General features: G+C 33.8%; 2 protein-coding genes across 2 annotated transcripts; one reads left to right on the forward strand and one right to left on the reverse strand.

Moving 5' to 3' along the window:
• Positions 1-1,004: 1,004 nt before the first annotated feature.
• On the reverse strand, positions 1,005-3,420 carry LOC124886656. The gene is made up of 4 exons (XM_047395535.1): positions 3,173-3,420; positions 2,763-3,085; positions 1,894-2,721; positions 1,005-1,321 (listed from the first exon to the last, which is right to left on the reverse strand). The coding sequence occupies exons 1-4, from the start codon at positions 3,418-3,420 to the stop codon at positions 1,005-1,007; spliced, it is 1,716 nt and encodes a 571-aa protein (XP_047251491.1).
• A 10,152-nt stretch (positions 3,421-13,572) lies between these two features.
• On the forward strand, positions 13,573-16,843 carry LOC107839197 (glycerol-3-phosphate 2-O-acyltransferase 4). The gene is made up of 2 exons (XM_016682591.2): positions 13,573-14,321; positions 15,804-16,843. The coding sequence occupies exons 1-2, from the start codon at positions 13,692-13,694 to the stop codon at positions 16,680-16,682; spliced, it is 1,509 nt and encodes a 502-aa protein (XP_016538077.1). The 5' UTR covers positions 13,573-13,691; the 3' UTR covers positions 16,683-16,843.
• Positions 16,844-17,193: the final 350 nt, after the last annotated feature.

Here is a 17,193-nt window from a genome sequence, read left to right on the forward strand (position 1 = left end):
ATATAAGGTAAGTGTAGAGGGGGTTGTTGCCCTATAGAGCCTCATAGGGACTAGTTTGGATAACAATACCACTTTCCATTCAGCTAGTTTGGATAGTTGAATGGAAAGTGGTATTGTACCACCATTCCTCCACAGGTAAGTACATATTCCAATCCTTTTGGCTATCAGCACAGAAACACCTCAGGTAAGTCTCAAGAGTCCTATTAACCACCTCTGTTTGTCCATCAGATTGAGGATGGTATGCTGATGAAGTACTCAATTCAACACCTTGTATAGTGAACAATTCTTGCCAGAACCTGCTCAGAAAAATAGGATCTCGGTCACTTGCCACATTTTCAGGCATGCCATGTAGCTTAAACACCTGATCCATGAACAACTGGGCTACTGTTGAAGCTGTGTAGGGGTAAGTTAATGCTAGAAAATGAGCATATTTTGTCATTCCATCTACTACCACCAGAATAGTAGTCTTTTCTTGTGATTTAGGCAAACCTTCAACAAAATCCATACTTATGCTGGACCAGGCTGTATAGGGAATTTGCAAGGGTTGTAATAGCCCTGGATAAGCTGCATTATCGCTTTTACTCCTTTGACAGATTGCACATTTCCTGATATAGACCACCACATCTTCTTTGAGACCCTTCCAATAAAACAACCCTGCTAGCTTCCTATAAGTGTTATTCATTCCAGAGTGGCCCCCCATAGTTGAATCATGCCAGATTTTAATCAAGTCTTGTCTCAGTTAAGCATCACTTCCTACCATCAGTTTACCATGTTTCCTTAATTGTTGTTGAATGTAGGAGTACCCCTTGTATTCTCCAGTGTGATTTTGTATTTTCTTAATCAAAGCAGCCAATTCTTTATCTTTACTCTAACTCTCTTGGATCCTATGGAATAAAGTAGCATTCACAGCTGTTAGAACCAGCAAGAATAGCTCAGTCATAGGCAGTCTTGACAAGGCATCAACTGCCTTATTCTCTCTTTCTTTCTTGTACTCAATCTCAAAATCATATTGTATGAGCTTTGCCACCCATTTCATTTGAAGGATAGTGTGCAGCTTCTGATCTGAAAGGTATTTTGAGAGCCCTTTGATCAGTCCTCACCACAAAGGACCTACCCATAAGATACTGTGACCATTTGGTAATAGCTAGGACTAGAGCTAAGAGCTCCTTGTCATATACTGAAAGCGTCAAATACTTCCCTGATAACCCTTTACTGATGAAAACTATTGGGTTGCCCTCTTGCATTAATACAACACCCACCCCCAAGTCACATGCATTTGTCTCCACAATAAACTGCAGAGAACTAACAGGCATTGCCAATACTGGAGAAGAAGTGAGGGCCAATTTAAGGTCTTCAAAAGCCTTAGTAGCTTTGCATGTCCATTGGAACCCATCTTTTTTTAGCAAATCAGTTAAAGGCTTGTTATAATTCCATAGTGTCTGATAAACTTTCTATTATAACCAGCTAGACCTAAAAAACCCCTTAATTCTTTAATGATTTTAGGGGTTGGCCATTGCTGCACCGCCACTTTCTTTTTAGGGTCAGTCTCCACTCCATCAGCTGAGATAAAATAGCCTAAGTACTCTACCTTGCTAGCTCCAAAAATACACTTGTTCTTTCTGGCTACCATGTTATGTTGCAGTAACAACTCAAAGGTAATTCTTACGTGTCTCAAATGATCTTCCAGGCTACTGTTGAACACTAATAGGTCATCAAAAAATACCAAGATAAACTTCTTAAGGTGATCCTTAAAAATATGATTCATCAAGCTTTGAAAACTAGAGGGGGCATTTGTGAGTCCAAAGGGCATCACTAGATACTCATAGTGATCCGAATGAGTTTTAAATGAAGTCTTGGGTACATCATCACTGGCCATCCTTATTTGATGATAACCTGACCTTAGGTGAATTTTAGAATATATGCTAGATCCTCCAAGCTCTTCTAACGATTCTTTAATGATAGGGATTGGAAATTTATCCTTCACGGTAGCCTTGTTTAGTGCTCTATAATCAACATATAATCTCCATGACCCATATCTCTTTCCCATCAAGACCACAGGAGATGCATATGGGCTATAGTTTGTTTGAACAATTCCTTGGTCCAATAATTCTTGCACTAGCTTCTCGATTATGTCCTTCTGCTTGGAAGAATATCTGTAGGGCCTAAGATTCACTGGATGACTGTTGTTTACCAAGGGAATTCTGTGATCAAAAGATCCCCTGGTAGGTGGTAGACCTTTTGGATCAACAAAAAATTGGTCATACTCCTTAATCAACTTTACTATCTCCACTGGTGTCTCACTATCATTCACCACTTCCTCTATCTTGGATGAGACATTTGTCATGAATAACTGTGCTCTATCATCAACAAATTTGTCTAATTTCTTGGGCTCAACTATCTTGGTCTTTTCCATGATACCTGTCAAAGTGCATTCCCTGCCTTGATATTGGAACTTCGTAGTAAGAGTTTGAAAGTTCATGAGCAAGTCACCTAGGGGTTTGAGCCATTGCACTCCCAAAATGATATTACATGAACCTAAGGGAATGAGAAGGAAGTTGTACTCAAAAGAAGTACCCCCCATCAGCCAGTTGAACCCCTTACATGCCTCCATCGTTTGCCTAATCCCTCCATCAGCCATATTGATCAGTTGTAGGCTAACAGTCTGACTTACAATACCCCATTTCTTAACTAGCTCTTCTTCCATGAAATTGTGTGTGCTACCTGGATCAATGAGGTGTTAAGTGGACCATGATCACAATAACCTATCACCCTCATGGTTTGGTAACCAGTTACTCCTTGTAGAGCTTGCAAGGATATTTCACAAATCTCTTTTTCTGCTTCTAATTCCTCCCCTGGTTCAGGTTCTGGATCCTTGCAATCATCCACCACCACCACCTCATAATCTTCATCTACCTTCAATAGATGAAGCCTGTTGGATGTCACACATTTGTGACCAAGTACGAACTTTTTATCACAGAAAAAACATAAGCCCTTCTGCCTCTTCTCACTTATTTCAACCCGAGTCAGCCTCCTACTTTTCTCTCTATTAAAACTTACAGCTGGTTCCTTCTTTGACCCTATAATTCTGGCAGGAGCAGTATTATAACCCCCTTTTTGAAATGAACCCCCACTACTAGTCAAGTGATTCCTTGATACTCTCACCTAAGCTTGCATCTGGGATTCAATGTTCCTAGCCAGCTGATATGCCTGAGGTAGCGTGAATGGCCTATGACTCTTCACAGCAAATCCAATCTCCGGTTTCAAACCAGTGATGAACCCACTGATGGCATGCTCAGGCAAAATATTTAATCTAGCCATAATCCTATCGAATTCTTTCATATATTCCTTCACAGTACCCTGTTGCTTTATCAACTTAAACTCTGCCATGGGATCCTCGTATTCACCCTCGAATCTATCCATTAACGCATATATATACTCCTCCCATGTTGGAAATGAAAGGTGTAGCCTACTCTTAAGATAAGACGGTGCCATTCTATGGCTATGTTATTAAAATGCAGAGCAGCTACTCGAACTTCTGCACTATAGGGGTATCATCATATGCAAAGAACTGGTCGGCCTTATACATCTAGGTTCGAAGGTTAATACCATCAAAATGAGGGAACTCTACCTTATTTAGACGAGTCAAGGATCCATTATGGTGGCTAAATGAAGGTGGATTTGCAGCATGATGAAATCCTCCTCCTCCTTGACCCGTGGAAGGTATTTGGCTTGCACTAGTGAAAAATTATTGATCTCTGTTGTAACTTTGTTGCTGGTAGTACTCACCTACTGGAGTTTGAAATTGTTGGGAATTTTGAGCACCATACTGATAGCCAACTGAAGATTGAAACCCTGGTGGATTCCCCGTAGAGACAGAGGTAGCCCGTATCATAGGGTTACCAGAGGGAGCGTAGATCTTGGCTCCCTCACTGATAGCATTCCCTTTACCTCGATCTCCTTTTTGGATCGCGTTTATGGACTCGCGCAAGCTGTTAATGGCCTTCTCGTGCTGTTTCTCAATCTGATTCTGCCTTAGGGAAAAATTGGCCATCTCCATCGTCATTCGATCGAACATCTCTTTAATCTCCTTCATCTCGTCGGACATGATTCCCACAAAGCTCAAGATAGTGTCTCTGATACCAAATGTTCCAGAAATAAATTTGCAACAGGTAAAAATGCAATGGAACAGTGATGGCTAAAGGAAAAACAAGAAGAAAATTACTTGTAGGCTAAGAAAGAGAAGATAAATTAAGCTAAAGGAATTTTCATTCATATCCTTTTTCTGAAACAGCTAGTACTATTAATAGGCCTTGGCCAAGCACCATCCCTGACACATAGTACTAATTACAACTGAGTCACTTGGGAATTAAAAAGAAATACATAACAAACCAAGAGGACTAAACTGTAAACTTCTTTTCTACTTCTAACTAACTCCTTTTTCAGCCATTGAGAATTGCAACAACCTTTAATCTTTTCATAAATTCTTACCCTTCCTAATCAATGTATCAAGTCAAGTAGATAATAACAAATATGGCGAATTGCCTATTTATTCAGAAGGTTAAACGAACACGTCTGCTATATATTGTACTAGATTTTCAAATAATAATTTTAGCTTTATCAAATCAGAATCCCTACATAAATTTCAGCTCTTCTTAATGAATGTGTCAATTAAAGAAAATTAACAATGATGGTGCTTAATGATTTATTCAAAAGTCGAATAGAACTCGCCCGTTGTGTATTGTACCATAATCTTAAATCAGTCATTTTATCATTGTCAAATTGAAACCCTTTCCCCTCATATCCTTTTCTCTCATAATGAACAATTATTCTATCTTAATTAAAATCTTTTAATTTTTAATTCTCATATCTTAATTAAAATCTTTTAATTTTTAATTCTCATTTACGATAATAGTGTTTAGATCGACTAACACACATTTCAACCGTTCTTTCAGCAAAATGTCGTTTCTCACCCTGCAGAAATATGGAATAATACAATAGTAGAAGATATAAACAAAAAAATTTAAATTACTCATGATTTTTTGTTGTCTTCAACTATTATTTTACTTCAATCATTGTGATACAATTTTGACATATAAAGGTTGTTCCTCTATTCCATTTAATATTACTATTTTTGTTTAAATCATTCAACTAAGTATGAACAAAATTTAATTAGCATTATTTTTAAAGAGGAAATTCATTTAGGTTTTTATGGAGTAGTGTAACATTTTTGCGCAAACGCCCTCCAAATTTTGTATAGCGGTACTTGCATTGTCGGCAACAACTTCAATAGCATGCATTTTTAACATTTCATGTATTTTTTTCTATGGATCTAATCACTCGATATTGTTTTGAGTGTGCAAATAAAAATTCCATATTGATACATATAAAGTGTAGGATCTCTTAATAAAGTGAGGTCTTTTATGAAAAATCGTGTGTGCTTGGCCCTAAACGAATAATATCACACCAGATATAAACTGTAGGATCTCTTAATGAAGTGAGTTCTTCATAGGGCAGATAATATCACACTAGATATAAGTGTCTTTGGGACCTTGAACTGTCGCAATTGTTCTTAAGTTGTTACAACAAATTTCTATTTTGAGAACTTAAACAAAATTAAAAAGAATGTTACTCAAAACAAGATGCATTTTAAAAATCAAATATGAGTTGTGATGACATGATTGAGATTCCTCTAGCCTTAATCAGAATTCTCAGATTTACGTTCTTTGGAATGAAAAACATCTTATTGGGCACGCCACCCCTAGAGATGAATCTTACGATGCATGAATCGTGATTTAGTCAGATTCCAATACATATATCGACCACTGATTAAAAACTAAATAGCCACTGCTGAAAAAATAAGCAAGATAAGAGCATTTTAACAGAATGTCACACGTTGAAGACCTCACACACATTGTTTAACAGAATGTCACACTTTGAAAGTGATGAGAAGTGAGCTCTAGTCCATTTACTCGGTAACTTACTCAAAAGCCATTCATATACTTTTTTATCCAGTTCACATATCTCCAACATATGTATATTAAACGCTTTCACAATTATTGCTCTAGCCGCTTTTCAAAAAGCCTTTTTTAATGCTTGGCTAGGGAATCCGCCTGCTTTAAAATTATCGTGTAAGTGTCGGACACAAAATCTATGAGAAACGTCCGGTAACACTTCTGCAAAAGCTTGAAGAAGGCTTTTTTGCTTATCTGACATGAATGTCCATAGATATTGCTCTTCTATTTCAATATCAATTGCCAAATAGTTCAAAAACCACTGCCATGTATCCTTGCATTCCTTTTCCACAATGGCATAGGCTATAGGAAAGATATTGTTATTGCCATCTAAACCAACAACAACAAACAATTGTGCACCATACATAGAATCTTTCAGCCAACAACCATCAACACCAACTATCTTTCTACAATCTACCTTAAAGCCATCTTTACATGCTGCAAAACAAATGTATAATCTTTGAAATCTAAACGGATTGTTAGGGTTCTCATTTGGTGTCAACTCATGTAAATTGATGTTCCGGAATTGGATCGCGCGATCTCATTAATATAATTCCACAACATGCTAAACTGTTCATCCAAATTGCCATCAATTAGAGAAATGACCTTTTTTGTTTAGCTTTTCTTACCTGACATAAAGATGCATCTACTCTCAGCTCTCTACTAACTTCATCTCTAAATTTTGATGTTTTTTATTCTATGTTTGATTTGATTCTATCGACATATTTCTTTGCAATCCAATTTGAAGTGACATTCTTATTTTGACATTCCAACAAAAACATGTAGCATCATCGGTCTTGACAGGGCGGACCTACATTGTATTTTGGGGTGCTCCGGCACCCACTAAACTCGATGCGGAATAGGTATAATTACATAGAAAATATATGAAAATAGATATAAAATATATAAAAACACCCACAATAACAAAAAGTTGGCTAGGTGCATTAGCATTTAGATTGATCTTAAGGTTCTTCATTGGAAGGAGGTTCCAAACCTCATCAAGGTGATTTTTTACTTTTTAAAATTTTTAAGCACCTACTATCCTTAAATTCTGGGTCCACCACTGGGTCTTGGAATTATTTTTTGGAAAGTTAAAATCTTCATTAGATGCATCGTTGTCACTATTCAAGCTTTCCATGTCACTGGAAACAACACAATCTGAGTCGCCATCTTCATTTTACATCTACTTTTGCAACTCTTTACTAATAAACTCTTCACTATCATTATTTATTCTTGCATTTCCTTCGATATTGACGGAAAAAGTTTCAACAGAAGGATCAACATTTTGATCAAATAAAATATCATCTTCATGATCTGAATCTTCAAACTCTTCATAATCTGATTCATTATCAGAATCACTATATATTGCTTGACTTCCGGACATTGAATCTGTCGACATAGTAATTTTTGTTATATAATAGAGAAGTGTGAAGCATCAACTCTTTCATAACTAAAACAAATCAAGAAAACTATAATATATTAAGTTGCTTTTTGTTATACAAAGTTCCTTTTTATTATGTCAAAAAGGGAAAGAAAAGAAGTGTTGTGTTGCTTTTTGTTTAGTCAAAAGGAGGATGAAAAGAATAGTTGTGGGAAAAAGAGAGTTCACGCGTGAGAATAGAAGAGCTGTGAAATATACACGGTAATATTAACAGAGGGATGTTTTTGATTTACTTTAAGAAACTTAAAGGATGTTTTAGGTTAAGTGGGATATTATAAGGATGTAGTGGAAGTTGGACGTGATACATGAGGGATGATTTTGGTTAAATTCTTGTTGAAGCATCAAAATGTCTTTTAAACTTTTGCCGGTTAATGAAATTCCCCCGATATCGTACAATGATTGGTAAAATATATAGTATTGACCTATTCAAGGAATTAATAACGCTTTTCTTGTTTTAACATGTTACTACTTTCATTTTTTACTATTTTCTATTTTCTCCAAAACCAACACATTCTCTTCTGCTATTGTAATCCCACATCTCAGGTTTGCCCCTTTTGGTTCAACCATGTAACAAAAGATCTTAACGATTCTAAAATGACCATCCACCCCTTACCCTTTTTTTTCTTTCACTGGAAATTTCGCTTTTGCAAAATAAGGTTTCCTTTCATATACCCGCATCCAAAATTCCTTTAGCTTCTTCAAATGTTAGTTACCAATCACTACATAGCATTTCTCGTATATGCCCGTGTATCGATCCCGGTTTCTCAATTCATAGTGCATGAAAGTTATGGGAAGTATTTTCAACTCTCGATTGAGAGTCATATGCCTTAATAAAATTAGTGGCCAAAGTCAAATTTTAATATGAGATTTTAAATATATGCACATAAAAAAAGTATTATCAGAGTTATTTTTTTTTGATTCTTACACACTATTTTTTTAGTGTAGTATTCTTGGAACATAGTAATATTATTATTTATAAAAGTAAGCACCAGTTTTAATTAATAAGATATTAGTCAGTTGTTTGTAATAGATTACCTTAAATATTATTGTAAAAACTTTATTTATTAATATCAAGATTTGATAAAAAGTTCTAAAATATTTTTAATAAACAATAGATAGTTCTTCTTTCTTTTTTCATTAGTTTTTAAATTTTATACCTTTTATATTTTTCAATCTTTAATATTATTTGAAGTGAAATTAAAATCATAAAATTTAGATTAAATTTTTTGAGGCCTCAAAATTTTGAAGGCCTAAAGCAAACGCTTTACTAGCTTTATCATTGAGTCACCCCGCATATGCCTAACCAAGGCCAATCCACTTTCCAGCAACAATATGTACATTTATCTTTGAATTCATGCAGACAGAGATACATGCAAATGAATATCCACTAATTAAAATATTTGAATATGTATTTTCATTATATGTTTATTGAGACGAAAAAGGTTGAAAGAAAGAGATGAACGTAATTAATAAGAAAACAAAATAAAGAAGATAATATAGGTGTAAGTTGGTGGAGCTGTGAAGCTGCTGCATCCATATATTTTTATGAAAGTATATATTATATATGTAGGAAATATGTATGGTCGAGGGTTGTTGCATCTAATAAATTATTCGTACATTAATAGTCAATTAATAAATTTGCAATAAGAAAACAAGGGGACCTAGCTTCCTGGTTTGATGATCTATATTATTACTATTATACTTGCCAACTACTTCTATATTTTCCTTTTCAAACATTCAATTGGACTTCATGTCCTATGTCCCTCACCACAAAGGCACATATAGTTCCAGACGATTTAGAATTTGAAGTTTATAATTTTTTTTTATAATAAATTATATTTGTAATCAAAATTATTCAATTCACGTGAATTCATAATCAGATTTTTAGATCTGTTTCTGTTTTATTCCCGCTAGTTCATCGAGTGATCATGGTATTTTGGACCTCATTTGGATGTGAACGTAGTAAGATTTCCGGGATTTAATTGGTTTAATTTGATCTAATTAACTTTTTTCATTTAGAACAATAATTCGTTTCTTGAAACCAAATATTTATGTTGTTCACATGAGATGGTCCAAACATCGGAATTATTTAAAAAGAAAGAAAATCAAACTGAATAGAAAATCGTAAGTTTCCTTCATCGCTTCATCTCTACACTATTTCAGAATTTATTTCTTATATACCCTAAATTGCATAGTAATGAACACTTTTACTACATTATCAATTTGTTTAAAAACCATCTATTAAGCAACTATCTATAAACTAAGTGTGAGTACGTAGGTAATTTGAAAACACTGTTACATATTTCTAACTTGTTATAATGGGTTAAATTACATTAACTAACCAAAACACGTACACTATTAATATGTACCCTTTAAGCATTTTGCGTCTTTAACAAACACCTTCAACAATAATAATAAAATAAAAAAAAAAAATTTAAAAACCAAAAGCAATTAAAAATAAACAAATCCAAAATACCCTTTAAAATAACCACCAAAAAGACTAAGAAATCTTCATATAAATTAAAGATTAAGAAATCTTCATATGAATTGGTTATGGAAGAAAATTGGAACACGTAAGCCGATGTGTAATAAATAGCTGGCCAACTACACAATACAAATAGAAACACCAACTAGACCTACTTATCAGATTTCCATGTGTTCATAAAGGCAACAAATAGCAACAACAATTATGGTAGAATGGTAAATATGTTGGGTTCGAAATCGAGTTGCAAATTATTGTGGTGACAATTCAGAAGACACATAAAACAACATTAAAAAATTTAATATTATTATATTATTTGGCCAATTGACCTACGTATAAAACCTAATATTAAAGACATAAACAACTAATGAGAGAGAAAATCTCCCCCTAAACAAAGATTCTTTAAAGGCTACAGTGTGGATGTTATTTAAAGGCTATATTGTGGATGCTATTGTATTATGGTATGAGAAGATAGGTTTTCTAATTATAAATGTCCAAAACCTTTCCTCCAAGAAAGAGGTTAGCCAAATATGGAAAATAATTATAATTTTTCTTTTAGGAAAAGTAAAAGTAATTATGGTAACTTTTATTTTCTTTCTAAAAAAAAGTAAAATTTAAATATAGTAAGAAAATCAGGCAAAAACCCTAACAAAATATTCTTTCATTCTTAATTACTTCAATTTTGATGGATATAAAATCGTTTTTGTTAGGAAAGACAATTTACCTCCACAATGTGGAGTTTTCTAGCATGAATTCAAATTAATTGAACTTCAAAGGAGATATCAAACAGGAGTGATAAAAAAAAAAAAGGAACAAAGGCAGCAATTTTTGATGTAACTAACGAAGACTACACATTGTACTTTCAAGTTTCTTCTTGTAATGGTAAATTGATATGCTTAAGATTTCTTTTTTTTTTGTTTCCCAAAGTATTCCCACAGCCGGTAGCCGTGAGATTAATCATCCGTTCCTCTGTCAGCGTACTAAGCGGTAGAAAACTGACCACAAAGTTTGCTCCATTCGCCAGAGGCAGGGATCGAACCCCCGACCTCTTGTTTAAGGAACATCACGCTAAATCACCATGCCAACTCTAGTGGTTGATTTGCTTAAGATTTCTTGTTACCAATGGGCAATGAAATATTTCAAGTAATTGGTTCTTCTCCCGTTGTATATTGTTCGGCTATACTATTTTAATTTTTAACAAATCAATGGCCTGTCTAGTTTGATAAAGAAAAAATAATTAAAAACATTCCTTCATTCTGATAATGTTTCATTGCACAGATTTTTCTTTATTTATTATCATTTGGGCGTATAAGTCAATAGTATAACTCGAAAGTTAATCTTTTGTATTTATTTGGCCCTCCAATTTTAATAAACTTCCCCAGAATATAAATATAAGAAAGAGAAAATGGAAGAAATTGTCTACGGCTTAGCTTGCTACTATGAATAACTAACTAAGTTTAGACTCTTTATATAGCAGTGACCTTCAGGTCAGTTTGAGCACTCATCAATTAATCACATCTATAATTTCCTATCAACAGATGTATCGGGTAACTTTTATCTACATCAACTTGAATAGATGAAAACAATCACCCAGTATTCTTATTTTCTCAAAAATTTAAACTTGAGATATCATGATTATCACTAACCCACAACCTTGATCTTAACTTAACCTTCATTTTACGTGTTATTGTTCTTCTAAGTTCATTTATTTTTTCCCATTGAAAAATTAAAGGCAAATTAGTTCTACAAAATCTGCATCAAGTTAAGGATATTTTGGTTTACATATGCTAAAGATTAACACCATTAATTTTTCTCTATGCGAAGGGAAAGCTAATTGGTCTTTACCAAAGAAGAAGATACATCTAAATAATCGATGAAAATATTAAAACATCTATGCTTGCATCAATAAAAAGCTACTACTAAACTTTTACTCTCCATCCATTTTACTTATACACTATATTTTAAATAAATCTCTATATTTACTTGTTTAGTTTGAAAATTCAAGAGATAATTATCATTTTATACCTATTTTATCTTTATTACTACTTACTATTTATTTTCCAATACACTTATTAAATTTATTATTTTATTAATTACTTGAAGTCGTGTGTTAAATCAAACATGAATTAGAAAAAAAAAAAAAAAAACTCCGTGTACCTGTGAATTCAAAATTTCATTGGGCAAAAAGTTAAGTACATTAAGCTACCAAAAAATAATAAATGGTCACCAAACATTACAGCTTGGCAATTAATAGCACAACTAAATTAGGAGGAAAAATGTTGATAATGAAATTCGACATAAAAGTCTAGTCGGTTGAGAAGCGAGTCAAGAGTTGTCCCAAATCAACTCACAACAAATTGTTCATATATGCTTGGGAAAAAAAAATATAAAAAAATAATTATAGTGTTTACATCAAATTAATAAATCCATTACCATTAATAACAAAGCTTCCATGCACGATTGTTCCTTTTTTTTTAAAAAAATAATATGTATTTTTTAGTCATCTTTCAGATAAAAATTCAACTTACTTTCGTACCTGAATATCATTTTAAGTAAATAGGAGTATCAAGGATGTGTTTCAATATGGAGAAATTTTTCAATTATTTTATATACGGTTAAACAAATAAGTTTCTTAAAATTTGAAGGAAATGACTTTCCTAATAAAAATAGATAAAATAATTTTCACAAGTGGTATTCTACCTCAATTGTCCCCCATCCTTAAATACACCTCATTTGCACCCCCATTACCACCCGCCCAAACTTGCAAGTATCAAGTCGAATATAAAAGAAAAATAAATAAAAAAAGGAAAGAAATCTTGAAAACATTGAACACTTCGAATATGTGAATAAAAGAAAATTCAATTTTTACTGTCTTTCACACAGTTCATATAGATCAGTTCCTTTCAGTCTTTCCAAATTTAATAAATTTTGTTAATCAAGGTAGATAAAACCTTGATTGCTTCCCAAAATGTGTAAACACAAGTCTCATTTTAACGAACAAAAGTAACTTGCGTTCAACCAAAACGTGTATTTATTTATCAATTTAACTTCTATTAATATGGATGTGAATATATTATTAAACTTATATTTAAAATTGTGTTTGAATTATAATAACAATAAATCTAATATAATTTCATTAGTGGTGTTTGAAAAGATAATATAGGTAGAAAAATGGTATATTTCTGATTGATCCTTGTCAATCTTTCTCTTTTATCCGAACTTGAAACCAACAATGTAAACGAGCTCTCACCCGCTGTTAATAATCATCTTTGAATTAAATCAACATTGTAGATAAACTTGACTCTAGTAATTCAATAAATTTCATCAAGTTTTTAAAAATAAAAGTCAAATTTAAATTTAATCCTTTTCTCACAAAAACATACAAAAGCACAACCAACAAAATTTTATCAACCACAAGGGTTGGTGTGGTGGTTCAGCATCTCACCCTTTAAGCAATAGGTTGGGGGTTCGATCTTCACCTCTGGTCGGCTACCGGCTGCCGGTTGTGGAGATACTTAAGAAATAATAATAAAAAAAAATTCTTATCAATGTAGCATTAAATTAAAACAAGGACATTTCCGTCATTCACATCTCACCTCCCGGAAAATTCCCAACTGTAAAAACCATCCACAGGGACTTTTAAGTAATTTCACACTGAACCACTTCATTTAAAACCGGATCTTCCCTCGCCTTCCCCTCCATTCTTCTCACTACATAAACCAAATCACACACTCTGTTTTTTTCTCTGTAAACAAAAATGGCAAATCCAAAATCCAAAAAATCGTTTCCGTCTGTAACAACATGTGATACCTCCGCCGTGAACCACCGCACAGTGGCGGCGGATCTCGACGGAACTCTCTTAATTTCCCGATCATCTTTTCCTTACTTCATGTTAGTAGCAATCGAAGCCGGTAGCCTTTTCCGCGGGCTCGTCCTACTCCTCTCTTTTCCTCTAATCGCTATTGCGTATGTATTCATCTCCGAAGCATTAGCGATTCAGATGTTGATTTACATCTCGTTCGCTGGACTGAAAGTCCGGGATATAGAGCTAGCTTCTAGGGCTGTGTTGCCGAGATTTTACGCGGCGGATGTGAGGAGAGAGAGTTTTGAAGTGTTTGATAAGTGTAAAAGGAAAGTCGTGGTTACTGCAAATCCGACTATTATGGTTGAGCCATTTGTGAAGGATTTTTTAGGAGGTGATAAGGTGCTTGGAACGGAGATTGAGGTGAATCCAAAGACGAAGAAGGCTACTGGATTTGTTAAGAGTCCTGGGATTTTGGTAGGAAAATGGAAGAAATTGTCGATATTGAAGGAATTTGGAGATGAAATGCCTGATATTGGATTGGGTGATCGCGAATCTGATCATGATTTCATGTCCATTTGCAAGGTAAATTAATTTGAACTTATTTAATTTAAACTCAGTGCTCCGTTCTCAGTGATATTTACCGTGTTTGTCTTTTACACATCTTTTAAAAACTACATCTTTATTTGTTCTTTTATTTTAGCTTTCACTTTTATTTTTCAGAACAGTCAATGCTGCGGGTGAAATTGAAAAAACATAATTATTAATCTTTTTTTAATTTTATAAAATGACGAGAGTTACTCATATGTGATGTTTTAGTGGGAAGTGGTAAATATCCCGTGAAGTAATTTAAGATGTGAAAGATGCCTCGAATATTATAGTTATCAAACAAAAATTTATAACTACTATTTGATTTGAGACAAAAATATAAGATTTGAGAATTGTGTTCTTCACTCTATATTCGTTTAAAATGGAGTATGCCTTTATTTCAAATCTAGAATCCTTAACCTTTAGATTATGAATATCACCCCTTTGTCTATTTCTAGTATTTGGTATTCACTAAATTCACTATTTAAGAAGCAATAAATAGAATATAATTTTATTTATTACTCTTTGATTATAATAGGCTTGATGTTTTCAGAAATACATTAAGAAATGATTCTAGTTAATAATGCTCCGATGATAATTTAAAAATTAAGTGACAAATTATCTTTATAGTAGTTTATTAAATTGAATCAATAAAAGTGAATATTTATTTTTAGTACAATAAATAAATTAATGTGGACGGAGGGAGGATACTGAAATTCTGCAAGTATGAATCCAACAAGACGACGACGTCAATGAATGTTTTGTCATATACGGGAAATCTAACAATATTTTAAACTTTGACTTTTAAATTTTCTATTTCATTCTTTAGCAAGTTATATTTATTAGTTTAATATAATTATTCAAAGCTTGGTCCAACTGGTGCATGATGTTGTTAACCAAAACATAGCTAATTTTATGATCATATGGATGGACCTTTAACTTGGTCATATTAGTGTGTTATTTTCTCAATGGGTTGCGTGAAGAAGTCATGTCTATCTAATAATGTTTACATTAAAATGGAACCTTATCTTTGATTTCTTAAAAGAATCAACAAATAGGAGGAAAAAGAAAGAGCCTCCAATGAATCTAGTTCTCTTACAAGTTACAACTCTATACTTGAATAAATTAAAAAATAACTTGGCCATTTAATGTAGTAGTTGAGCCAAACATGTGAAGGTAAATTGTGAGGGGCCTCACCAATTACTCCCTTACCTGCCACTTAGCAGAATCGCACTGGACCTTTTACATTGATATAACATGTGAATACATACAAGGAGTAATAAAGGACTTCATTACCTTTTTGTTCGGTCATTTATGTATTGCTAATAGTAGTTGGTTTTAACTTCGTTCTTGAATAATAAATGAACCTAGATAATGTTAAATCATGATTTTATTTGACCTACCTACAAATTGAATCGAATAGGTGATCTACATCGTCTATACTCTATACTAACGTATATATGTAAAAAAAAAAATCAGGAGGGTTATATGGTGCTACCTAGCAAATCAGCGAAGCCAGTACCCCTTGATCGTCTGAAAAACAGATTGATCTTCCATGATGGTCGCTTGGTGCAGCGCCCAACTCCAATCAACGCGTTAATCACCTACATTTGGCTGCCATTTGGATTTGCTCTTGGAGTTTTTCGCGTATACTTCAATCTCCCTCTTCCAGAGCGCATTGTTCGTTATACGTATGGGATGGTTGGGATCAACCTTGTTATCAAAGGCCCTCGACCACCTGCACCATCACCAGGAACCCCAGGGAACCTCTACGTGTGTAATCATCGTTCAGCCCTCGATCCAATTATCATTGCTATTGCACTCGGGAGAAAAGTTTCCACTGTCACATATAGTGTAAGCAAGCTCTCCAGATTCTTGTCACCAATTCCAGCCATTGCTTTAACACGTGATCGCGAAGCTGATTCTGCTATGATCAAGAAATTGCTGGAGAAGGGTGATCTTGTTGTGTGCCCTGAGGGGACTACATGTCGTGAGCCGTTCTTGCTGAGGTTCAGTGCTCTATTCGCAGAATTAAGCGATAGGATCGTGCCAGTAGCAGTGGACTCAAAGCAGAACATGTTCTATGGCACGACTGTCCGCGGGGTGAAGTTTTGGGATCCATATTTCTTCTTCATGAACCCAAGGCCAACTTATGAAGCGACATTTCTTGAACCATTGCCAATGGAAATGACTTGCAAGGCTGGTGGGAAAACATCAATTGAGGTAGCTAACCATGTACAGAAAGTGTTGGGTGGGGTTCTTGGATTTGAATGCACTCAGTTGACAAGGAAGGACAAGTATATGTTGCTTGGTGGAAATGATGGTAAAGTGGAGTCCATGTACTCCAAGAAAGCATGAATTAAAGTTCAATGGGAGGAAGGTATTATAGCTAATTGCTTTTGGGGGATTTTCTAGTAAGATTTGTGTTCAATATTATATAGAACTCTATTGTTGAAGGGACTAGTTAATCTGTATGTGTATTCAACAGACGATATTAATTGAAATCAAATTTGTGCGTAGACTAGTGACGTTCTCTTTACTGCTTTTGTATTTTCCTTCACCTTTCTTGTTTTCACACTCAGATGCAATGACGATAAATATAAATATCAATCCAGATTTCATAACTTGAAAATAGCGTAACTAAACTGTTATAGTAACAAATACCTAGATGATGGTGTTTTTCTTTTACAAGATCAATACGCATACTTCCTTAGTTTCATTTTAATTGGACCTCTAGCTAAATACATTTATTTTGATTTTATTGTTCCATTTATTATGTTTTTCTAATATTACTCTATCATTAAATGATTACATGAAGTGTACATATTTAAATTTATATTTTCAAAGTATAATTAATAAAATTAATTTG

This window comes from Capsicum annuum, chromosome 8, assembly GCF_002878395.1.
Source record: "Capsicum annuum cultivar UCD-10X-F1 chromosome 8, UCD10Xv1.1, whole genome shotgun sequence".
In the NCBI taxonomy this organism is placed as follows: Eukaryota; Viridiplantae; Streptophyta; class Magnoliopsida; order Solanales; family Solanaceae; genus Capsicum; species Capsicum annuum.

Coding starts and splice junctions, on each gene's coding strand:
- LOC107839197 (XM_016682591.2), top strand. CDS start 13,692: ATGGCAAATCCAAAATCCAAAAAATCGTTTCCGTCTGTAACAACATGT. Junction 14,322..15,803: donor ATTTCATGTCCATTTGCAAG/GTAAATTAATTT, acceptor AAAAAAAATCAG/GAGGGTTATATGGTGCTACC.
- LOC124886656 (XM_047395535.1), bottom strand. CDS start 3,420: ATGGATAGATTCGAGGGTGAATACGAGGATCCCATGGCAGAGTTTAAG. Junction 2,722..2,762: donor CCAAACCATGAGGGTGATAG/GTTATTGTGATC, acceptor TCATTGATCCAG/GTAGCACACACAATTTCATG. Junction 1,322..1,893: donor TAAAATTCACCTAAGGTCAG/GTTATCATCAAA, acceptor CTTCTTCTCCAG/TATTGGCAATGCCTGTTAGT.